At 46.1% G+C, this 24,999-nt stretch overlaps 1 protein-coding gene and 1 long non-coding RNA gene across 3 annotated transcripts in view; one reads left to right on the top strand and one right to left on the bottom strand.

Annotated features, from left to right (window-relative positions):
• TUB (TUB bipartite transcription factor) overlaps positions 1–1,007 on the bottom strand; it is a 30,868-nt gene extending 29,861 nt beyond the window's left edge. For both annotated transcript variants that reach the window (XM_081280927.1, XM_081280928.1), the window contains exon 1: positions 623–1,007. In XM_081280927.1, coding sequence (XP_081137053.1) covers positions 623–660 — 38 coding nt within the window. In that variant the 5' untranslated portion in view covers positions 661–1,007. The remainder of the gene's footprint in view (positions 1–622) is intronic.
• LOC308642202 overlaps positions 1–19,923 on the top strand; it is a 31,281-nt gene extending 11,358 nt beyond the window's left edge. The window contains exons 3-4 of the long non-coding RNA XR_014020500.1: positions 3,712–3,890; positions 18,510–19,923. This is a non-coding gene — a long non-coding RNA (uncharacterized lncRNA). The remainder of the gene's footprint in view (positions 1–3,711; positions 3,891–18,509) is intronic.
• Positions 19,924–24,999: the final 5,076 nt, after the last annotated feature.

The following is a 24,999-nucleotide window of genomic DNA, read 5'->3' as shown; positions in this document are numbered from 1 at the left end:
GCACACATATAGGTAGGCATGCACCTGTGTGAGCCCCAAAATTGGTGCCTGTAGAGATATACAGGTGCATGTGCATATGAACACCCATGTGGTTTGGGTTCAGAATAGCTGTCTTCACAAATTCATGCTTTGAGTATATAAAATCAACCAGCAGGGAAATTTCTGGCTCAAAGTGAGGACGTCCTGTAGGTGCAAGCATGCAGATATATGGGTCTGTGCATGCAAGCTATACAGGCGTGTGAACCGGGTGCCTGGCCTAGGAGGGGGCTCACAGCAGTCTGCGTTCCTTCCCCTGGCGGCCACATGCTGGACCCAACAAGGCCACGGGCCCCTTCCAGCATCCAGGGCCGATTAGGGAGTGAAGCAGGGTAGGTGGGCTCCGGCAAAGTTGGGGTATAGTAAAGACTAGTGCCTCCAGCCCGCGTCCCCAGTGTTGGAAAGGATGCGGAGAGATAGGTGTCCTGAGCGCTGCCCAGTACCCCCAGCCGGCCCCACGTCCCGAGTTGAGGTGGTGGACGACCCTGGCCCGGCGCCCTCGGTCCGCCCCACGCCCTCAGCGTTGGAGGGTGGTGGGCCTGCCCCCGCCGCGAGTTGAAAAGAAAGGGGGCCGGCGCCCGCATACCTGTAGGGAATCCAGTCGGAATGCGGCTTGGAAGTCATGTCTCTCGGGGGCGGGGCGGCGGCTGCGGCTCTGGAAGCCGGGACCAGCAGGGGCCGACGCAGGGGCCCTACTCAGCTCCTCGGCCGCCTCGGGCCGCATCCTCCCGGGCCGGGGCGCTGGGCCCCGCCGAGGCCCGCGCTGCACGCCAGGGCCCCAGCCGCTGGCTTGGCGAGCGGCTGTCTGCGCGTCGCGGTGGGCAAAGCGGCGGGAGTGCGCGGGGCCGCAGCAGGCTCACGGGCGGGAGCTGGCGGGAGCGCGCGTGGAGGCGGGAGAGGCCGCCCTCAACGCTGGGCACCCCCTCTAGCGCCCAGGGCCCTAGCAATGCGTGGCAGCCGCGGCCGCCCCGCCTCCCTGGCCCCGCCCTGGAGGAGACCCCACCCCCAGGCCCGCTCTCGGGCCCTTCCCTGAAATCGCAGGGATCAGGGCTCGCGTACCGCGCCGGCGCCCATCTAGGCTAATAAAGGCTCTGCCAGCATCAGGCCGGTCTCCAGGCCTCCGAGCCTTAGTTTCTTCCTCTATGATGCGGGAGGATTCGAAAACCTACATATCTCCACTAAGGGATGAGAAACCGTTGCTCAGATTGGGCGGGGGCAGGGGGTAAGGGAGGGGGACGCCGGTAGAGCAAAGAGAGGTCCTGAGAACCTCCAGGTGGAGCACACGGGCAGGCGGGCTTTCTCCTCATTAAGAATGTCTCACATTGTCCACCTGGGGAGCCAAAGCCAAAGAAGGTGTTTCCTCAAGCAGGGCTACCTTACGTCTAAGCTGCAGCAGTCAAGGTCTATTGCGTTGCCAGCTCTTACAAAGTGATAGTATTTAATCAGCACAATACCCTTGAGAGGTAAATATTTTACCCATTTCCCAGAGAATAAAGCCCCAAGATTGTTAAAATGCCTAAGGACATACATGAAGCTAGGAAGTGACGGAGCTGAAACTGAACCAGCATCTCTGCCCTCCAAAGACCTTTCTGAGGGCCAGTTGATGGGAGGAAAAACTTCTCAGCAAAGATCCACTCTGAGTGCTGATGTGATCCGGGTTGTGATAGGACCCTTTTAATACCAGACAAGGCATTTCTAAGGAAGACAGGGTGGTGGAAGCAGGGAGGAGAGGCCAGGCACCCAGCAACACAGCAGGCGAGGGGCCTGCCAGGGGCCTGGGGGTAGGAAGCAGGGGTCTAGGGAAGGGTTTGTAGAGGAACACAGTCCCTGCACAACATTCTAGTGTCCTCATGTTCACCGTGGATTCAGCAACCAACCATGCCAGAAGAGTTTCCGTGGGGGATCCTCTGGTGCTATCATGACCGGGTAGAAAACAGTTGGGAACTGCCAGCAGGCCTGAGGGAGGGGTCTCATCCCCTGCCCTGGGGACAAGCCAGCATCCCCACCCCAGGACTCCCCAAGCTTTTCAGCCTTGCCTTGTCTGGCCCATTAAACTATCAAACACAATAATCAACATATTTGGACATTTGCTGAGCATCAGGAACTGAAGCTGTTCTAGGTGTTATTTGCATACTATAACTTGTTTAATCCTCACAATCACCCTAAGAGCTAGGTACTATTATCATCTCCCTTTTAGAGTGGAGGAAACTGAGGCACAAAGAAATCAAGGATCTTGCACAAAGTCACCTAGCTGGTCAATGGTGAAGCTAGCATTCACATGCAAGGAGTCTGGGTCCACAGCCCTTACTTTCAGCTTCTTCCTGCATATCAGACCACGAAGTGCACATGCACACACCCTGAGCCTCCTCTCCAGGCTTTCAAGCATAGGACTGGTCTGATCTATCTCTGTCTGGCACAGCAGTGACATTATTTAAACACTGTTATTTCTGATTATTTATTAGCCTCAAGAGCCATGACTATCACTGCAGACAAAACAGACAAAATAAACCACGTGGGAGTAGGGTGCAGTGCAGAAAGCAGGGCCATTGCCTTGCCTCTGTTTTCACCCAGTCTCCCTGGAAAGGCAGCAGAAAGGATTAGGCCCTGCCTTGGAGGCCAAAGCACAGCAGTAAAACCCCTCCCTGGAAGCCTCTGTTCTTCAGGACAGAGCCATGCCTAAAAGAAAGAAGACAGTTGCTTTGATCCCTGGAGACCCTTTTCTCCAGGCCAATCCTCCCAAAGCAGCAGTCAACAGCTACCTCTTCAGAGATGATTACAGCCTAGAAGACTTTCTCTTCAAGAATTTGAGTCTGTTTTCACCCCTTTATTCCCAAATTATCTGACACCTTAAAGCAATCAGAATTAAGTTGGAAGGTCTCAGGAGCCTGGAATAATTGAATCTATTAAATAGACACTTTAGGCTGTCCTAAGGGAGCAAAATCTGGAGGTAGAAAGAGGTGCAGAAATAAGACAGCTCTCCATGTCCCTTCGTGCAGAGGCTGTATGTACACACACAGGATGTGAGGGAACAAGGGGTCTGTGTGCTGGTAAATGCATATGTGTGTGCACACATGTGCAAGAAGGCCTATGTGTATGTACATGGGATGTTAGAGAGCCAAGGGGACTATATGCTTATATGATAAGAGTATATATGAATGTGTATGAGAGATGGTCCTGCAACTGGAACAGGTCTGAACATGAACATTTGTTGAACATGTATTGATATATGTGGGGGGGGGAGGTGTGCATACTCTAAGAGTGTGTGTGCACACTCAACTCAAATTTTTTATCACATGGCTTCCCTGGTTGACATTTTAAGTTTATGTCCTTGACTTTATCAAAAAGTTCCAGAGGGCTAGGGATATAACTCAGTTGGTAGAGTGCTTGCCTTGCATGCACTAGGTTCTGGGTTCAATCCCTACCACCAAAAAGTTCCAGAAAACCATATGAAAATTATTATATTAGGCTATAGTTAAACATTGCATTTTTTACAACTGAGCTATATGGTGACCTTGAAGAAGATGTCCAAACTTTTCAAAATAAGCCCCAGGAACAAGGTCATCTCTGCTAGAACACTACCACACAGCTATCCCAACACACCTCCCTTACCACCTGTCCAAATCTTGCAAGAATGAGATATTTGTAATGATTTAAATTTTTCCCATTGTATTTTAGGCATCTGCAGACATGGCAATCATTTGGGAGGGAGAATGAAGGACACCCTATCATCTGTCACCTGAATTTGAGGATACCAATGCCAACTCACCTCAACAAGACCAGTTCCCCCAGGGAGGGTGATGAGCATTTGGAACCTTGTCACTTTCGTGTGTAGGCTTACATCTTCTATCCCTAAGGTAACATTTTTATTGAGTGTGGGTCACCTCTTGCCAATTTAGGAAACAAAGGGATATGAATAATAAATATATCTATTCAGATTTGGCCCCACATGGTAGTTTGGCATTGTAAACTTGAAGATTGAGGAAGGCAATTCAAATCAAAATAAACTAAACTATACTGGACTCAAAGGCCAATGCAGGGCTGAGGTAGCTTTGGCAGAGGTCAGGTGCAGGACTGCTCTCAAGGAGCTTTCAGTCTGGCAATGGAGATGGGGAGAAATAGCAACCATATCAGCATCAAGGTGTTGATGTTATAATATAGGTGTACACATACGGAGGGGCAGTCAGTAGTACTGGAAGAAGTTAGGTCACATTAGGAGAAGCCTTGCCTATAAATAGAAAAGGTTAACAGTTGAGTTGGGCCTTGAAGAATGAGTAGGCTTTTCATAGGCTGACAAGACAGGATGGGGGAAACTTAACAGTCACCAAGATTCTATGATTGGCCATGTACTGTGCTCATTCCAAAGCAGGACATGAACAAAGTCATGAGGACATGAGAGTGCATGGTCGATGTACCTGAAAACCAGGGTGGAACCAGTTTGGTGCCATGTGGGTGAGTGGTTTGGTGTGGCAGTAAGTGGACCTACAAAGTTAAATTAGAGCCAGATCATCTGTCACCCTGCTTCCCCAGCTGGATTTTGTCTTATAGTCAATGAGGAATCACTATAGGGTTTTAAGTTAAGAATCAAGTGCCCAGATGTAACCTTTAGAAAGACAGAATTAGGAGTAGGGTGAGAGGAGACAAGGCTAGTGGTACTGGAAATCACTAGATGGCTACTGGGAAAAGTGGGGTAGGAGGGATGAAAAAGCAGGGTTGGGAACAAAATGTCTCTCTGTTAGGAATTGGATAAGTCCACAATTCTATGTTTAGAGGATGGCTCACTAAGCAGCCTTTGCTGGGAATTTTGAATGAAGTAGGTTTAAGAGACTGAATGCCCTTTTGAGCACCAGGACCCAGATGAGCAGGCCCTAAACCAAAGTCCAATATCTTTTCAAAACTGTTGGGTAGATATCAGGGTAAGACAGTAGTGTGTCAGTGGCTAGACGGTGTCCTCTGTGATCCCTACTTAAATAATTACAGCATATACAAAGACCATTGTAAATGATTAAAACGAGATAAATAGGCACGTGGCTATCTTTGAAAAAATATAAGTAACCATCAGTAGAAAACAATATGCCTGTTTTCCAAATCGCTGCTGAATATAATAGCAAATAATCTCCACATACACACTCAAAAGCATAGTGTTCAGGAAACACGAGACTCATAAAGTATAAAACAAGGTAATGGGAATAAAACCAAATATAATGGTTAGGAAATGAATATAAATAGAGAGCCACTGAGCTTGGATCATACATAACCATCATTTGTTAAGTGTATGCTCTTTGCCAGGCACTCCTCTGTGTATTTCATAAAAACAAATTTGGGCAACAGCATGATGAAATGGAACTCTTCCAGTCTGGGTTGCAGTTGAAGCCCTGAGTTAATAGATGTCAGATTCCAAAGTGAAGTAGGAGACACCCAGCAGGACTTAGAAAAGCCTGGGTCTGTACCTCTCTTCTGAGAGGCTGAAAAGAGGGTTGCTAGAAGTTTAGGAGGAATTTTAGGAATTGCCTTTGGGGTCCAATGATCCCTAATAAAATAGGAGATGCAAATATTGCCTTCATGTCAAATCTACAGAGTGAGGCTTTACAGAGAATCCTAAGTGAGCTTAACTTGTGGCTCTGGTGGGCTTGGGCCACAGTGGATGAGCATCTGATTCACACCTGACAAATCCAAAGAGCTTGCTGCCCTAATGGCAGAGAGGTACTGCTGACTCAGGATGTGAGCTCCCAGGTTGGCAGGCCAAATGATACAAGAATGGTTCCTGTGGGTCCCAGCATGAGAATCAGAGGTAACTGGCTTAGATTCAGGCCAAAAGGACTCCCTAGAGGGAGGAGGTGATACCGGAGGAAGAGGCAAGCAAACGACCCAACCCTAGAGAAAGGAATGAGAAAAGCAGCTATGGAGAGAGAGTATCACCCACATCAAAGGAGGTAGAGGAAGAAATTCCACAAAAGCACCCTAATGAGACAGAAGGTCAGAGGATGTATAGCATCTCATTGGAAAGAGTCACTGAAGAACTTGCTTTGCCCCTCCTGGCTTCCCCTCCCTTCCTCCCTCCATTTTGGGCCCTCAAACGGGTCAGTCAGTAATTTGAAAGCTAGACCTTCTCCCCACAAGCAGCTTCCCTACAGCAGACTGTGGGGTGAGAAGAGTTGGTGCGATTCTGAAGTTTCAAGAATTTTAAAAAATTAAATAGTACAGGTAAATGACTAATAGAATGACTTTTGGAAACCAAATATGGCCAGAAAAGTTTGGGGATTTACCCTGATTATAATCTAATTTTAGGGGGGAAAGAGCCCTATAAAAATAAATTGAGAGATGGTAAGAGACAATAAAAAGTTTGCTTTATGATGATATCTCATGAGTCATGCCTGTTCAGCTTAATTGCACATGGCTCTTCTTACTTAACCCTCACCACTGTACTATGAGGCAGGTACTATTATTATCCCCATCTTACACATAAACAACCAAAAGGGTGTACATAAACTGCTCAAAGTCATACAGATAGTAAGTGATAGAGTTCGAGTTCAAACTCAGGCAGTGGAGAATTCTACAGGTTTTCTCTACCATCCTGTAGAGAAAGTCAAATGGTAAGAGCCTTAGTTCTTGATTCATTAATTCCTGTACCAGAAATGTAGCCAAAGGAAACACACAATGAAGTCAAAAATTGAAACAGAGAGATATTTGTTAAAGTTTTGTTTCTAATAGGGGAATTTAGCAGAGGTGGGGACAAACAAAATGTCTATCAATTGGAACATGGTTAAGTTCACAGGATGAATCACTAAGCATCCTTTATGGGGGATTTTGAATGGCAGAGCAACAGTTTTATGATACTATTTTATGAGATAAGATTGTAGAGAAGTGTTATGTGCTATTAAAAAGCTCTACAAGCTGGCAATGTGATTGGTCTCACAAAAAGTCACTCAGTGTGAGGGAGACATAATCTAGCGTCATCAGTTATGCCACCCTAGGGACCACATCCTCCATTCCCTGTGGTCCCTTCTTTCAGGGGCTCAGAGCTCCTCTTTACTCTAGCTTTTGGCTCCTGAGATTTCCTAGTGATCCCTAAATAGCACAGACAACATCCCTAGATGATAAACACATACTGTTGGTACACAATGAATTTGATAAATCAATAAAAATTTTAAAGCCACATGTTGAAGTATCCTTGGTCATCTAATGTATTATAACATATTACCAAGTGACACCTATGTGGCCATATTTTAATGCATGTGGGCATGAGAAATATACAATTTTTAGCTTGGATATTATTTTGCAGGGGAGGGAATCAGGAAGGATGCTGGATCTTGATACTGCTCTTCACTCACTCTACCCTTCACCATTTGGGGGCTTTTGCTGAGTGTTCCTGCATAGGGAAACACAGTGTCCCTGACCTGAGGCACTTTCTGTTCCTAGCCAAGTCCTTCTGCTGGCTTCTCCCACCCACGACCAAGTCCAGCTCTTCCAGGAGCAAAGGCTGGTGTTTTAAATAGCAAGAGGGCTTCAGAGGCTGAGGCCCAGGCCCCTTTGCTCAGTCTCCAGGAGGGTTTGTTTTACTGGCATTATTGGATTTGCAGATAAGCAAAAAGGAATTAAGCTGATCAGGAAGAGAGGGAGAGAGCTCCCATTTGTTCATAATGCAGGATTTATCTAGCAGAGCTCTCTCCTTTGTCAAACAGAGAGCCATTTCTTTTATATCCTCTAGCAAAGGACATTTTATTTTGTAACCTTTCAGAAAAGCCTGTGAGTTTGTTTTTGACCTGTTTTCCCCCTTCATCTAAGAAAACCAAGGTTATTTAAAATGTGAAATGCATTTTAAACAATCCTTCTCTGAATTCTCAAACTAATCTCTCTAGCTAGAGGAATCAGCTCCTGAAATACAATTTAAACTATTCACAAAGTTTATTACCAACAATATACCATCTTTCTGTTCCATGGCCCTTTCCTGTAGCAGCTGCTAATTCATACACATTAGACTCTAAACAGAGGCCTGAACTATAGAGCTATAGGATTATAGTCAAGCTCCAGGCACCTGTCTCCAGGCACCTGGAGGAGGGGGCAGTTTTTACCTCTCCGGCAGTTTTTCCATCTCTGAAATGGTGATAGAAGTTCCAAGACCTATAGAGACAGAGGGTTTAGAGGAAAGAACACCAGTCTCAGGCTCCAGTCTTGGCTCTGTCACTAATTGCTATGTGACCTTGAGTAAGTCCCCTTTCTAAGCCTCATGAAAATCAGGACAATTTATAAGACTCTTCAATATTAGCTTTCTCAGATATTTTGACTCTACAGCAGGGCTGTTAGGAGATGAAAAAAATCATTGTAGTTTGGCTCAATTCTTTAATAAGGATAGGATTCTTTCATCTTACAGAAGAAATGCACAGAAGTGTAGACAGGTAAGACCTAGGAGAGCTGAATTCTTGTCCCCTTTGGGCTGCTAATTCACTGGGGGACGAGGGACCACTCTCCTTGGCTTGCCTCAGTTTTCTTATCCATTAAAAGGAGACTGTGAATGCCTTACCTGTTACACAGGGTGTGTGAGGCTGAACCAAGAGAAGGAACGTGAGCCTGTGAATGCTGTCAAAAGTCCAGAGCACAATAGACATGGGACAACATATAGTAATTAGAGCTCCCACTCACTGAGCCCTCATGTAGGACCAGCACTATACTAAGCACTTACTTATATTACCTCACGGATTGCTCACAGCCACCTGAGGAGCTAGTATATAGAAAGACACAGCACTGTGTATGGTCACAGCACAAGGATTTACTCAGCTTCAAGGGAAGGCTGGGCCACAGTGTTTCCAGGCACCTGGAGGAGGTGATGCACAGCTGGTGGCTGGATGGGGCAGGAGCCACTTCTGCCTTGCCCACCTCCTTCTACTCTTTCCCTGGCTCCTGGTCCTCATCAGAGTCCACCTTCCCTCCAGGTCCTTGTGTCTGCTCTGCAGTCACCATGCTCCTTTCTATCACAGAGCCTGCCCCTTCCTTGTCCTGTCACTCCCCAATTCTGACCTGGACATCTGGAGCCAGCTGGCCCTGTACAAGCCCTCACATTTGTCAGGACTTCTGGTGTCTCCATGGAGACTGGCGAGCTCAGCCAGGTCTCAGAATGGACTTCAAAGTTCTGTATCCCCTATGGGAAGGGTCCTTGGAGGCATTATGTGTTCCTCTAGCTCAGACTACGCTTAGACTCCTGACCACTGCTCCAGCCACTCCTCAGGTCTCTATATTGTGTCCCAGCTCACCATACTGCCTGGTTTCCATTTTCCATTTTTTCTGGATTAATTCAAACTATCTGTAAATGTGTCCCGTCTTACCCTCTTGGCTCTAACAGACTTTGGCCCTCACAGGCAATAAAACATTTGTTGATGTCATTAGCTAGTGTCCACATATGCTCTTAAGATAACTGTTAATATCTCTGTGTCAGGAAACCTAAGGTCTAAGTCCCTGGCCTCTATGACCATAGACACGTCCTTCCTCAATTTTCTTGGCCTCAGTGTATCAAGCTATAAGATAAGGGAATTGGATTAGATAATTTCTAAGGTTTCCAGTGTCACTACAGTTCCATTATCAAGGGCCCCATCTGATGATCTACATTAAAAGGATATATACTTCTCCCCCTACCAACTACCCTGGGAGAGAAGAGGAAGGGGTGCTCAGACCCAAGAAAAGACCAGATGGACAGAGACCTGCCCCTCACCCCACCACACACCCAGAAAACAGGTGGGAGGTGCATGATGCAATCCAGAATGTGGGCCTTCCTCCCCCTCCATGGAGAAGGATAAAGGATAAGCACTTGTGAATAACACAACAGAAAAGTGAGCACACAGGTCACACAAGAACTCTGAATAGCCAATGAGTATGTGGAAACATTGTTTTGATATCTCCTCTCCCTTCCTTTCCTCTAATACACAATCCATCACCAGTTTCTGAGGATGTTAAGTCCTGCTCAACATCTCCAGTGCCACCATCCTTGTCTATGATAATCTGGTGCATCGGGGTGGGCTTTGGAGCCAGAACTGCTAGGTTCAAGCCAAGCTCTGCCATGAGCTACTTTGATGTGTCCTGGAGACTTACTAGTTAATATATGGAAACCACTTGTAACAGGCTGTGTGAGTTAGCTGTTGTTACATAATGATCTGCACCCCCTTTCCCTCTGGGCCCCCTGCAGTCTGTTCTCACATGGCAGAGTGATCTTTTCAGAATGCAAATCTGTCCTTGCACCTGCTGCTTAAAATCTTTCACAGACCAAATTTTTTAAAGTGTCTACAAAGTGGATCGAGTTTCTTTTCTTCAGCCATAATGGTCAGCTTTCAGACAAGCCAAACTCTCACTCTGTCTACTGCTGCCAATGCTCTCTGCAGGGCCTGGAATCTATCTCCCATGCCTACCCTCCCTGACCCAGGTCCTACAGCTGAGCCTGAGGCTGAGGTTCAGGAAAGCAGAGGGATAGAACAGGGACCCAAATACCTGTATTTCCTTAAAGTTTCTGAGGGGGGAATTGATGAAGTCATTAGTCTACCATATTAGAAAGGAGGATTCATGATTTTTATTATAGAAAATGATATACACACTGTACTGGGATCCCAAGAAAACTTGGAGGAATCAACAAGAAAATCAACAGAATCAGAAAGTTTAGTAAGAGTGCCAGATAAAAAGAAATAGTTAAAAACATTTCTATATAACATAATAATCATTCACAGAACAAAATGAAAAAAGGTATCTCATTATAATGGAAAGATTATGTATAAGGAAAAAGTTTTAAAATAATATTGAGACTAATTTGTGATCCTTATGAAGAAAATATAACTCAGATTTATAAAAAGAACTTGAATAATGGAGATTCCTAATATATTTCTACATGATAAAGAGGTGATCTTAAAGAGTAATTTTTCCTAAAATGAGACTTTGTTTTATTCAAAGAAAAATTCTAAGGGGATTCTGAAACTTGGTAACATACAGGTATTTTTTAATCTCCTGGTGATTAAAAGGCAGGTTAAGCTCCCAGATGGTTTGTGAACAGGGCTCTGTGATGAGAAAGCCAAGGTGGCCCACTAGCTTGCTGCCTAGTGTGGATCACCAGTACTAGCTGCAGGAGCATGCCTACACGGTTTGGGCATCCTGCCCTATGTCCCAGAATGACACATTACTGAATTTTGTCTCACAAAGCAGTTGGATCAGTGCTATAATTAGGTGTCTACTTGGTACCTCAAGTGAGTGCTTTTAGTAATAAATAAGCTAATAAGAAGCCAGTTGTTGATTTTTTAAATAACTTTTGAGAGGATGAGCCATGAGGGACAAACCCTTCTATGGTAAGCTTGGACCCTTGCCTAGAGGTGGCAATACTAGTACAGAGGACATATAAGCCCATCCTGCTCCTATGATTTTGTAGTCTAAGCAGAGGTCTGATTCTCAGGCAAAGTCACAGTCCCTGAGGGACTACAACATCAGCCACATCCATCCTGCTGAGCACAACTGCCCTGACTGGGCATCTGCCCTCTGAGCTAGGATGGCAGTGGAGAGGAAAGTGGGTGAGTTGGCTCCATACTTCCAACCCATGAATTAAGAATGCTGAATTGAATTGACCTTGTAGATGCCCAGGATCAAAGCACCCTAGATAAACTACTTTCCTGTCCCTAATTCCTCTAGATAACCCTAGTAAATATTATCTGGAAGGAAAAAATAAACCAAAACAAAAATGAAAGGGCACAGGTAAGAAAAGCAAAGCAGGAGCTAGGGCTGGGGCTCAGCAGTAGAGCGCTCGCCTAGCACACACGAGGTGCTGGGTTCAATCCTCCGCACCACATAAAAATAAATAAATAAAGATATTGTGTCCAAATACAACTAAAAATATATTAAAAAGAAAAGAAAAGCAGCCAGGCACAGTAGTACACACCTGTAATTTCCGCAGTTTGAGAGGCTGAGACAAGAGGATTTTGAGTTCAAAGCCAGTCTCAACAACTTAGCAAGGCCCTAAGCAACTTAACGAGACCCTGTCTCAAAATAAAATACAAAGAAAGGGCTGGGGATGTGGCTCAGTGGTAAAGGTCCCCTGGGTTCAATCCCCACTACCAAAAAAAGAAAAAAAATAAGAGAAAAGCAAATTTTGATTATGATGATTAATGAGAGGAGCATCAGTCCCATTAGATGCTAAAATACAAAAACAACAACTAAAACAGTATGGTTATGGACAAAAATCTCACAGGAAATGTCAATGGCAGAAAATAAGCAATACCAAAATATAATCTTTCTAAGAACTTGATTTCTCTATAAAAACTTAAAATGTTAATTACAAAAAGGAATACTAAAGAAAATGAGAGAGCAAAATTTTTATGCCAAGGGTATAAGGTAATTTGTCATGTGGTTTTCTGTGCGACAAAGCAGAAAGGAGCCTGGGCTAGAGGCCAGGGGTCTGAGTTCCAGATACAGCCCCCTGCTGAGCCAGGTCTTTCCCTTTTCTGGACCTTGGCCCAACATTTTAATGGCAAAAGATGAATGCAGATGACCTCTAGTGGCCTTTCCAACTCAGCTTTCTGGGATTCACAGTTCAGGAATCACTCCCCTTTTTCTGGTTTCTATAGCAGCACCAGATAGAAGCACATAATGAGCTTGGGCCTTTCCTGGCCCCAAATCACCAGGAGACCTTGTAGGCTGGCTCTGCTTACTCAGTATCAAGGTTCCTGCTGCAGAAGGGCCCCTAATACTACCAAGGAGGGATTCAGGGATAAATGAGGCATGGTGCTGGCCAGAGAAGATCAAGGTTAGTGGAGAACAACAATGGACCCAGACACAACACAGGATAATCTCAGGTAGCATGAAGTCAGCCCAGACAGAGGTGAAGGTACTGTGGGGATTCAAGGGAAAGAGCAAAAGAGTCTGGCTGGGGATTACACAAGGCTCTGCAGCAGAGATGGCAATTTGAGGCTGAAGATGGCGCATGTAGTGAAGGTAGGAGGACAAGGGAGACACAGGAGGCCAGAAGGCAGAGAAGAAAGAAGAGAAAGGCCCATAGTAAAGACCCATGTGGCTATAGGACTAGGAGAAAGTGAGCTCCTCTAGGCAGAGGTCTTCATGTCATGTCCCCTCTGTAACCCCAGTGCCTAGAACAATGCCTGGAACACAGGAGAATCTCAATAAATATTTGCTGAGTGAATAAATGAGGATAATTCTTCCAGTCACTCACTCCAAATACTTTCTTAGGCACAAAATAATAATAGTAGCTAACATTTATGAAATGTTTACTGTCTTATCAGGTACCATGCTAAACATAGCACATATAGGGCTCATTTGAACTTTAGGGCAATCCTATAGAGAAGGTGCTGTTCTTATTCCTATTCTATAGGTAGAAAAACAGGTTTCAAAAAGTAGAAAGGCTTGCTGAGTTCTTATGGCTAGTAAGAAGGAGCCAGGGCCAAATGCAGGGCTCCAGGTCTCCCTGCAGGTGCTCCTCTGACACCTGGGCAACAGCTGGGTGAGTGCCAATTCCCTTGTCAACAAAGAATGACTGTTATTATATCTTGTTGGAAGATGGGAAGCCAGAGGTGTGAACTGGGGAAGCAGGGCTTATGGGTGGAGACAAGATGCTGGGAGCATGGGAGGAGATGAAGGAGGAGGAGTACAGTCAGCAGGGCTGGGAGGTATAGTACATCTCAAAAAGAAATCATCTTTCCTCAGTGATAGCTGTGTGTGTATAAGCACACGTGTGCATTCAGGGGACATGGTGGGCTGCACAGTTTACCCAGAGGATGCAAGCAGGTCCAAACAGATCCAGAGTCATCTTAAAGCGACAGGGACTATAGGCCATTTGCAGAGTATAGGGGCTGCACACCTGCAGGGACTGAGCTTGTCCAGGTGGTTTCACACCATTTCAAAGTGTTTTCATAAGTCCTGGAAAGTCCTCAAGCACCAGAATCTCTCCTAGGTGCAAGTTCTGTGGCCCAGGGACCAGGTCCTTCTGCCCCCTCCCAGCCCTCCCAGCACCAGCACAGTGCCTGACATATGAGGGTATTTTGCAGAGAACATAAAGAATAAAATAAGCTAGGTTTGCCTCGGGTTTTCAGCTTGCAGGTGATACATTGTGATTCAGAGCCCTGGAAATTTGACCTCTGGAACTGAGATGTTAATGTACCCTTTTCAGAGAAGGAAATTGAGACTCAGAATTATCTCCCATCTCCAACCCCTTTCTTTCTTTTTTCTTTTTGTACCAGGGATTGAAGCTAGAGGAGCTTAACCACTGAACCACATGCCCAGCTCTTTTTTATGTTTTATTCTGAGACAGGGTCTCACTAAGTTGTTTAGGGCCTTGCTAAGTTGCTGATGCTGGCTTTGAACTTGTGATCCTCCTGCTTCTTCCTCCTGAGCCACTGGGATCACAAGCATGTACCACACAGGCTCAGAATTTTGCTGGTCTTTAACCCATCCACTTTCTGCTTTCAATGCTGTATGTACATCCATCTGGTTAAATTCACCCTTACCCCCAGTCATACTAACCCAGAAGCTGAAGTTCTATTCAAGCTCTCCCCCCTGGGCTTCCCAGAGAACATGCTGTCCCTTCCTCCATCCCCATCCCCATTTCCCTACTCCCAGCCCAAGGCCCTTTTGGCCTGGGCTGGAGTTCTACCTGGGACTAGGATATATTCAACCCTACTGTAGGTACCAGGAGAGCAAAAGGAAGAAAAGGGGTATTAATTGAGTAACAACTGCCCATGCTGAGCACTGTCATGCATTCTTTTCTATTTAATCTTCTAACCCCTATAAGTTGGGTATTAATATCCCCATTTTATAGAAGCATCAGCTACAGCTCAGAGATATTAACAGAAGTCACATAGTTAAGGTACAGTGTCAGGACCAGCCCTGACTCCATGAACGGTAGGCTAAGAATGAGAGGGAAAGGGGATTTTATTCCTGCCCCCAAACTGGAAGACCTTGGTGAGCCTAAGACACCTGTCACCCCAGCAACATGCATACTTCACACTCAGCCTGGTGTCCATGATCCTGGCTTGTCCTTGACAGACAGCATCCCTACCCAAGTCCAGATGTTGATCCATTAGCCAGCTTCTGCTAGTTCTCCTCGAATATGTTGGGCCTTACTGTCTGTATATATGCTGACCCCATCCTCCCACCCCCAGTGACCTGCTTCAACATGGAAAGGCCCTTGGCACTCAGCCTATAAGACCCCCTTGATTGCATAAATCACCCTCTTGCTCCATCCTATCTAGAATATCCTTGAATATCTGTATCTATTTGTTCTCATTTGCTGAGTCCTTTGAAAACATGATTTAAGCTGCTAACTTCATGACTGGCTATTCCTCTTGCCTCACTGAGCCATGTCTGCTCTGACTAGCCATGTCCTTTCTCCTCTAGGCTGCCTGTTCTGAGATTCCAGAAGTCCCACTGTATTGCCTGCAATAGCTATGGTACCCAGTTTCCATTACTGGATTTTGTGCCCCTAAACCTTACTGTATCATCATTCCTGAATACCCTCCTTGTCTACAACTCCCATTCTTAGACTTCAACCATGACATAAGAGTTCAGACCTCAACTAACATTATTGGCTTTACCCAGGCTAGTCTCTTTGGCTATCTTCAGAGCTGTGATTTGAAAAGCACTAGATAAACTCTTGATGACATTCCCTGTCAGTCATTAGTGTCAACAGGTAAGTATACTACAGGCTTCCTTCCCATAGCCCAGGTAAGTATACTACAGGTTCCTTCCCATAGCTACATGTACCACCTGGTGATTTATGTACCCATGGGCAACAGCTCGGTAGCTGGCTGTACAGGCCCTAGTAAAATTCAGGCACAGTCCACCAAATTGAGGACCTGCACAAGGTCATAGGTTTCCCCTCTTCCATCATTTTAGTATTCTACCCTGGGACAAGTGATGTTTTTTTCAAAACCACATTATTTGACCTCTTGTTAAGGAGGCTGAGGACTGAGTAAGTCTAGCCCTACTTCATCTGTTATTGTTGTTGTTTTTTTTTTTTTTTTTTGAGATAGGGTCTCTTCCCTGTGTTGTCCAGGCTGGTCTTAAACTCATGGGACCAAGGGATTCTCCAGCCTTGGCCTCGCTAGTAGCTAGAAATACAAGAATATTGCCAACATAGCCCTGTGGCCTTGGCCCAGCTCTCTGGCTCAGGATCAACTCCACCATAATCCCTGGAGAACAAATGACACCCATGAGCCTCTCAAGGTTCTTCAGAGAATGTCCAATTTCACCCATTATTACAGAAACACACATAGAAAACAACTCTACATTGTTACTCCTAACCAATATGGCAAAATGGCAGGGCATAGGGAGGGAGATAAACAAGTAAAACAGCTATCAACAAACAAACATGATGAATCTTGATATTGGAGTACTGTGGGGGACAGGCAAACATAATCAGCCTCATGGTAAAGGGGTTCAATATTTCTGGATAACTATCTAGTAATATGTGACAAGAACTATAAAATTGTTCATGCCCTTTGACCTAGAAATTCCACTTGGGGAATGCTTCCCAGTAAAATACTAAGAAAGTAATTTGTACAGAGATATTCATAGCTGTGATATTTATAATAGCAAGAAGCTGGAAAGAGCCCAAAGGCTCAGCACTTGGGGATTGACTAAGTAAATTGGGTCAAGTGAACACCTTGGGATGCTCTCCAGCCAGGAGGAACGAACATGTGCAGTTTCAGGTGAAATGAACACACGACCCTAGGAAATAAACCAACTCAGCTTCCACCATGGAAATGTACAACCAGTGACGCCATGTTGCCTTCATGCTAATTCAGTAAGTCAGTAGTCTTCATGTCAATTATGAGGGCTCTAAAGGTCATTTCTTTTACCTTTTTCTAAAGGTCATTTGGAATTAACTGAGCTCTTTTTAAAAAGAAGATATTTAAAATGCTGAAAAGGAATTCCACCAAGGAGATATCCTAATGATTCCTGGGCAGACTTATCTCCTATAGTTCTGAATATAATCTCCTTCCTTGTGTCTCTGCAAGAGGAGCCAGGCTCACCCTTGTAGCTGCACAGGGGCAGTGCCAGGATTGGTGTGGAATCCATGCCCTGGGCCCTGGGAAGTTGCAAGGGCTTCAGCTTTCTTGAGTCCAGACACCATCCTGCCATAGCTATCCCTGCCAATGCTCTGGCCTTCCTGTCCAGAGTCTCAAGGGCTCACCTTATACTCTATTCTTTCTCTCCTGAACCTTAGAAGAGGCTACTGAAAAGCAGACTGTCATGAGAGTCCAGATGACCAGAACATCTTTCAGAGCCAAAATATGAGTGTCCAACTGTGACACTGCAGGCAGGCCCAGGACATGCCACCCACTAGATTTCTGGGCCCCAAATGAACTCTCTAGGGGCAGAGTCTTGAAATATATATTTTTAAAACACCCCCAGTGGCTACCATGATGCAAACCACAATTCTAGAGTCTTGTTGCTTAAGAAAGAAGTCACAAGCCTGCCCTTCTGGGCTGGTGAGTTCATCAGGCACTAGCCAGCTTGCAGCCAGAATCATGGCAGAGACCGCCCACCCCCATGTATACACACACAAACCATGCAAGAAAAGGACTCAGCTTATACCTAGAATATTGGGGAGGGCTCTCTACAGGCCCCAGAGAGCATCTGGGCTCCCTCATCTCTCAAAGGCCAAGAGTAGCCTATGCCTCAGTCCAGGCACTGGCATCTCCCTGGGACGGTGGCCACCCACACTCTTCAGGGTCTCCCACAGCCTGCTGCAGGGTTGCCTGCTGCAGGTGCTTCTTGGTCCATGCCCACCATGCCAGGTGGGGCAGTGGGGGCCTGTGGCCCCACCCACCCAGGCTATACTTACGGAGTCATTTTATAAAGCTGCGTCCTCCTCTCAAACAGCGACCCTCCCCAGGCCCAGGGCCACACCCCGGCCACTGGTGTGGCCTGGGCAGACTCCGTCTCACTGCCCCCTGTCTCCACGACACTCTTCAGCTTCACATTGGTGCTTGAGTCCCCCGGCCTGTTGTTAGGAAACACCGAGAGTCGTCACCTTGCCCCCATCCAGCTTCCCTGCCAAATGAGAACTGTCGGGAGCTCTGCGGTCCTGGGAATGGAGAGAGCAGAGGAGGAGGAACAGGGAGGGCCTGTAGGCAGGTTTCTTCCCAGTGGTCCTATGGCAACTTTCCAAGCCCTATCAGAGATGTCAAGGAGGTGATGTCAAGGAAGAAATCCACTTATGCTGGGACCTCCCTCTAAACTGTTCCTAGGGAATAAGACAGCTTGGGGGATCCCAGAGCTCTTCAAAAGCACTGTCTTGGAGAGTGGGATCCTGGGGCCTAGTGTGGCCTGGTCTGAGGATTTGGATTTCTTAGGGGATAGAAGCACAACAGGATAACCTTTCAGGAAATGGGGAGGTCCAATCTATCCTGGGGCATGAGCTGGGGCTGAGGGGCACAGGACAAACCAACATGATCTCTAGCCGCTGAGCTGACTATACTTATCCTACTCTCTCACCACAGGATCCTAGAATAAGAGTGAGAAGAAGCTGTTTATTCCCAACTAGAAGGCCCTGCCTAATGGGAGGAAGCCAGGCTTTGGCTTCTCTGGAAGGACATTTCTGCTCCTGGGGCCTTGTCCATCTTCTTCCCTCCCCACTACACACCTCCACACATTGGTCCAGGAACAATCTGACCTCAGTTTACTGATAGCGCCCTGCTGTCAGGGAGCTTTCAGGGAAGCTCTGGTGAGGCTGGAAAGGAGCCAGGGCATCATCCTTGGAATCTTCCTACACACAGCATCCTCACTGATGCCAGGCCCAAGGAAGAACTATCTGGTGTCCTGTTCAGAGAATCTGTGCCTATGAAAAACAAGGGACAGAGAACATCAAAGGACAGAGAGGCCAACATGCTGCTTCTTAGCCAGCCATACACTATACTTGCCCTAGGTACAGTGGAGAGGGATCAGTGTTATATGGGGTCACCCTGGGGCACACTAATGGCTGGTGGTAGTGGCCTGCCAACCAGGGGGAGGAGGTAAAGTGAGCTGCATCAATTGCTGAAATCACCCATGAATAGGCAGAGCTGAGTCCAACATAACTAGGGACACAACCATGACTGTACCATGTTGGGAATGGGCCCAGAGCCTCACATGGTATCTGCAGGGAGGATATCTGGTTTTCTCATTATGTTTGATTACTCTTCAGTTATCTCTGCTAACAAGGATTCACAGATCCCAAATATGTACAATAGTTTCAGAGATCCTTTGGCCCAGTGGTTTTCAGTTAGAGTACTCCCTTTCATGGGAAGGGGTGGACAGAAAATACATAATCAAGTGGCCGGAGTTCCATGCCCGCATCCTCTCCCTTTCCCCGCAATGCTTCCCTGGAAATACTCTGGATGATCCTGGAGCTTCAAATGACATTTGAAAATCACTGGTCTGATCCAACCTTCTTATTTTCAAATGAAGAAGCTGAGGCCCGAAGTGGGTAGTGATTGGCCAAAGGTCACACAGCAAGTTGGTGGTAGAGCCAGGACTGGCCCTGTGACTCCTAACCACTGAGGTTACTGCATATACCCCCAGTACTAGCTGAATGTAGCCAGAAACCTTGCCCATGGCTATGAAATTCTCCAACTGTCTCCCACCCACTCTCTGGCTCTACTATACAGAGGGACCTGGTATCTGGGCCACCTCTTCCAGAAATGAGACCCAAGTTGGGTACCAAAGTTCTGGTCCCGCAGGACTAGATCCAGAAGCTTGTTCAGAGACTCTTCTTATCCTATGTTCTCCCTGGGTGACCACTGTACTCCATTTGCTCCCCCATCTACCCACAGGGCATCCAAGTCTACTTCTGGATGGCATCCCTGAATTCCAAATGTCTCTGGGCTCTTGCAGAGCAACACCTAACTGTCCAGGTCCAAGACTGACCTCAGCTCACTTCAGACCTGTTCTTCCTCCTGTTTTCTAGTGACATGAACAGCCCCACATCCACTGCCATTGCTCTAGAAACCCAGATGCCATCCTAACCCTTTTCTTTACTAGCCCTGTGATTTGATCTGCAAAACCTCCCCAACATGCTGCCTTCCAGTATCCAGCCTCCTTCCAGTATCCCTGCCTCCAGTACCACCCACTCCAGGAACATCCCGCTTTGACAAGTCAGCCATTCTAAGTATATCACTGTGGGCTAACAAGGCTTCCTCCACAGCCCTATTCTACAGGATACAACCAAACAACACCCACCACCCCAACACACACACATACACACACACACACACACACACACACACACACACACACACACACGAGGCTGGCAAGGCCGCAGGGTCTGTCCTGACTCCTTCCTTTCTCTGCCCTTTCCCCTCTAGGCTACCCTGCCTGGCCTAGTCTGTGTTCCAGGCAACCTCAAACTCCCTACAGAGCTCCACAGCTTCATCTTGACCATCTCCTGACTCTGCACACACTGTTTCATTTCCCAGATCACTGTTTCTCCAAGTCACCTGAGAGTCACCTGTTTCATCATCCCCTATCATACTGCAGACTCCCAGACACAGCCCTGCCTGGACCTATTGAAAGAGATCTCTGCATTTAAAATATAGATTCTAGGGGTTCTAAATGTTCAGAAGCACCACTCCATCAGGCCAGTGCCTCTTGTCCTGGCCTCCCTCCTACCTCAGCTGGGCCTCTTTCTGCCCCTAAATTCTCTAGGGTGAAGCTGACAGTGATTGATGTCTTCCCTGCTGGGCTGTGAGCTCCCTAAAGACAGTGACTATGTCTTTCCCCACCTGTAACTACCCTGCCTGGCACAGAAAAGAGGCTTAGTGATGAATGAATAGGACCCTCAGATTAGCCCCACTGACCATAACCAGGAGGAGGTCATAGGTGACCTAGTAACAAGTCATAGCTGTGGAAACACAGAAGTGCCTCTGCAAGTGACACCTGTTCCCTTTCACCCCATCCTTCATACAATAAAGGTGGCATATTGGGATTGTGGGTAACTTTAAACAGTGATATTTAACAATCAGCTTTCCAAAAATTGTTTACATGCATAAAAACATGTTTATTTTAAATTTTGTTGACATAATGGTTATATATCAATTTATAAATACTAATAAAATATCCCATACAGTTTACTGTGTGTTCCATACAGCAAACTGGTTATCCCAGAAATCAATCCATCCTTTGATTTCTGCCTATCCTTGGCCAACATATGGGTGCAATGACAAATGAGTGTAGTTCTGACTTAAATGCTGATTGATATTTGTGTTTAACATATAAGAGGAAAGTGAAACAACAAAGTCAGAACTTCACTCATTTAACAGTGATTTGAGTAACTGCTAACTTGGCTAATGATTTTGAATATTGGAAGAATATTTCTTCAATGCCTTGTGCTATTCACAGTGTAGCAGCTACAATGACAACATTTTAAAATTTATTCTGTGTTGGTAACGTGTGTTTCCATCACTTTCTTAAAGTCTAGATAATCAACAAAACAATAAATCTAGTCTTCATTTACAGGATTCGCTGACTTCTCTGGTCTAAACATTCTCTTCATGGCCAATTTTGTGACATGACTGGGCACAAAGTGGGGGAGAGATGCACAGCAGCAGACTTTAACAGTATTTTCACTTCACAGATACAGTAGAGCATCCTCAAGAGCACTAATGTGGTAAAAAGTAAAATAATTTGGAAATAGGTTTGAATATGTTACCCTAATATGATTTATAGTTATTTAAATTTAACATACATTATTTTCATTTTATATAGTTTAAAATTCTTAGTGACAGCTCTTTAATGGTGGTTATAAACATTTTCCTTCATTGTGCAACTGAATTTTGTTGAGTCACTGGAGCCAACTCCAGTACAATAATCCTAAAGAAGCAAACATGACCTGCATTACCCAACCAGCCACCAGAGAGGCTCATTACCTCCCCCACAGCTCCAAAGTATAAACTGTTCAATCCCAAAAAACCAAAGCCAAATGTTTTCTCTGATAAGCAGATGCTGATCCATAGTTGAGGGGGCGGGGGCCGGGAGATAGGGAATAATGAAGGAACTTTGGTTTGAGTAGAAGCGAATGAGTGGAGAGGTGGGGTTGTGGAGATGGGAAGGACAGCAGAAAGAGACAGACATTATTACCCTATATACATGTATAACTACACTACTGGAGTGACTCTGCACCATGTACAGCCAGAAGAATGAGTAGCTGCGCTCCATTTGTGTACAATATGTCAAAATGCACTCTACTGTAAAATAAATAAATTTATTTTTAAAAAAATTTAAAAAATCAAAAACAAAGTGTAGGCTGTTGCTACCAGAGTGGACATGCTTTATGCATATATGGAAATATTCCACTGAACCCAGTTAACATGTACAATTAACATGTGTTAACAGAAGAGAGCCTAACTGACCCTGCTGTGTGACCCAGGCAGTGTGTTTCCACTATGCAGGCCTCAGGCTCTTCAACTTTGAGGGAGAGTTAATATCTGCCAACTCATGAAGTGCAGGAAAGTTGACTCCCACTTATGCTTCCTCCACATACACTCAGTACACTCACAGTCTAGATCTTTCCATCATCTCCCCCACCCCTCAGCATGCATACACATTACTTGGATACTCCATGCACATAGTTTGGGCACACACATACACCTGACCCTCTCAAACCATACCACATACAATTAACATGTCATCCTTCATATACTGCAGAGCCTAGCTGTATAACTACACTACTGGTGTGACTCTGCACCATGTACAGTCAGAGGAATGAGAAGTTGTGCTCTATTTGTGTACAATATGTCAAAATGCATTCTACTGTAAAATAAATAAATTTATTTTTTTTAAATTAACAAACAAACAAAAAGTATAGGCTGTTGCTACCAGAGTGGGCACACTTTATGTACACTTTAGCTGACCTATAGACAGCTGCCTCCCTCACACCACTTCAGACACTCCAACTCTGCCTCATACATACTCTTTCTCCACATACCCAAGCCACCACAACACAAATACTCCCACAGGCAAATGTACCTGGAACTCCTTCACAAAATTCATATACACATACCCCCTGTTATGGTTTAGATCTGGAATATCCCACAAAGACTCATGTACAGCAGTGTTCAAAGACAGGTTGGGAAAAGACTAGATCATAAGGGCTTTAGTCAGTGGCTTACTCCATTGATTTGGAGTATGGCATAATTGGGAAATTGTGGAAACTGTAAGAGGTGAGGCCTTAATTGGGGGAGCAGGTCACTGAGGGTGAGTGTTGGCAGGATATATATCTTGTCTCTGGCCCCTTCCTTGTGCATTCTCTCTGCTACCTGGTTGCTATAAGTTGAGAAGCTTTCCTCTAACATGCCTTCCACCATGATGTTCTGCTTCACTTAGACCCAAAGCAATGGAGCCAGCCAACCACAAACTGAAACCATGAGCCAAAATAAATTTTTCCCCCGCTGAGTTGTTTTTCTCAGGTATTTTGGTAAGAGTGAAGAAAAGTTAACAGCATGTTCCCCTCACTAAACACCTCTCCCATTTCACATGTAAATGATGCCTTACCCTGACAGCCACTCCCCAACACTCCAAACATGCCCCCCACACACATACCCACCCCCAGCATAAGCACATATACCACCATGCTTCTGTCCACCATCTGCCTACATTCCTTCTCACACTCACATGTCTCAGGCACTCACACAGGCCATCCTAATACAGAGCTCTCACACTTGTGATGTCCCCATATTGCCCCCCAACCCCCACCCCTGTTCTAGGACAGGAGACTCCCTGCCAGCCCTCTGAGCCCACACCCCAGATCAAGGAGCAGTGAAGGAAATACTGACAGCATGAGGCAGAAAAGGTGGGGTGCACTTCCCTGGAGTGTCATCCTGCTTCCGTGGAGGTCAGGCCTGTGGCTTGAGGCATAGGGGGACTACTGAGGACTGCCAAGAGAGGCAACAAGGAATCCTGGCTAATCAATCACCTTTGCTACTTCAGATCTGGTCCCAGGCATTGCAGGTGGCTCCAGCAGCCCCCCTCCTTCCTGCTTTCTCTAGGACCCAAGTCCCAAAGGAAGATACCCATCTGCTTCCTGAAGCACCTTCTATACCAGCGAGAGCAGAGGACAAGCTTCTAAGGAGTGTGAGGGCCTTGCTCAGGTAGTAGTGAATGCCAAGCTCCAGCAGCCCTGACTCAGGGAGGCAAGGATCCTGCAGGGCAGGGACTATGAGAAGGTGAACAAGGAGGTCAGGGGCCCAGGTACAAATTTCAAAGGACACCTGGGACTTCAGGTGTCCTTAGTTATCCTAAAATTTGCCAGACTGAGGCATGCTGTCTTTGGCTGTCCCAATCCTCAGCTCCACTTAAGGGCAGGCCCTGTCTGGGTCCTCTGACCATTATCCTATACTTTTGCCCTGATTGTCCTCACCCACACCCAGCCCTAGTCTGTCAGTAGCAGAGATGCATTCTGGAGTAAGGGGTCTGTCTCTATTCCTATTACCACAAGACTCCCTCTTGGGCCACCCCTTCATCTGAACAGGAAAGAACCAGTGTGCTTTGGATGCTGACTGGGTTCTGGGGCCTGTAATAGGCAGATGCCAGCATATCTGCTGAGATGTTCCCAGCCTAAACTAATAGCCTCAGAGTGAGTCCTGCTGGACATAGAGAAGCCTTCTCAATGGCACACTACCCCTTCTACCAACAATAATCTAGAATAATGGCTGAGGTCTTAAAGGGCAATGTTGAAGTGGGCACCTCCCTCTTCAAAGCTCTTCTCTCTCATTCTCTCTTCTTCTTCCAGAGACAGGTCACTCCAGACTGGCCCCACCCTAATGTATTCTGATCTCTTTGTATTCTACAGCCTGCTTCTCCCAAATGATGCTGCCTTCAAATTTCCATGGCAACAGCAGTCAGCTTCCGTGATGGATGAGTTATAATAGCCCTTCTCCTTCCTCTCCATCTAGCCTAGAGCTTTCCAGTGGATACAAGCTGGGCATCCAGGCCTGGGCTTGAGTCTTGGGTTGGCCA

The sequence above is a fragment of the Spermophilus citellus genome (genome assembly GCF_964194105.1).
Source record: "Spermophilus citellus genome assembly, chromosome: 2".
Taxonomy (NCBI): Eukaryota; Metazoa; Chordata; class Mammalia; order Rodentia; family Sciuridae; genus Spermophilus; species Spermophilus citellus.
Note: the sequence above shows the minus strand (reverse complement) of the source record. Positions and strands in the feature narration are given on the sequence as shown.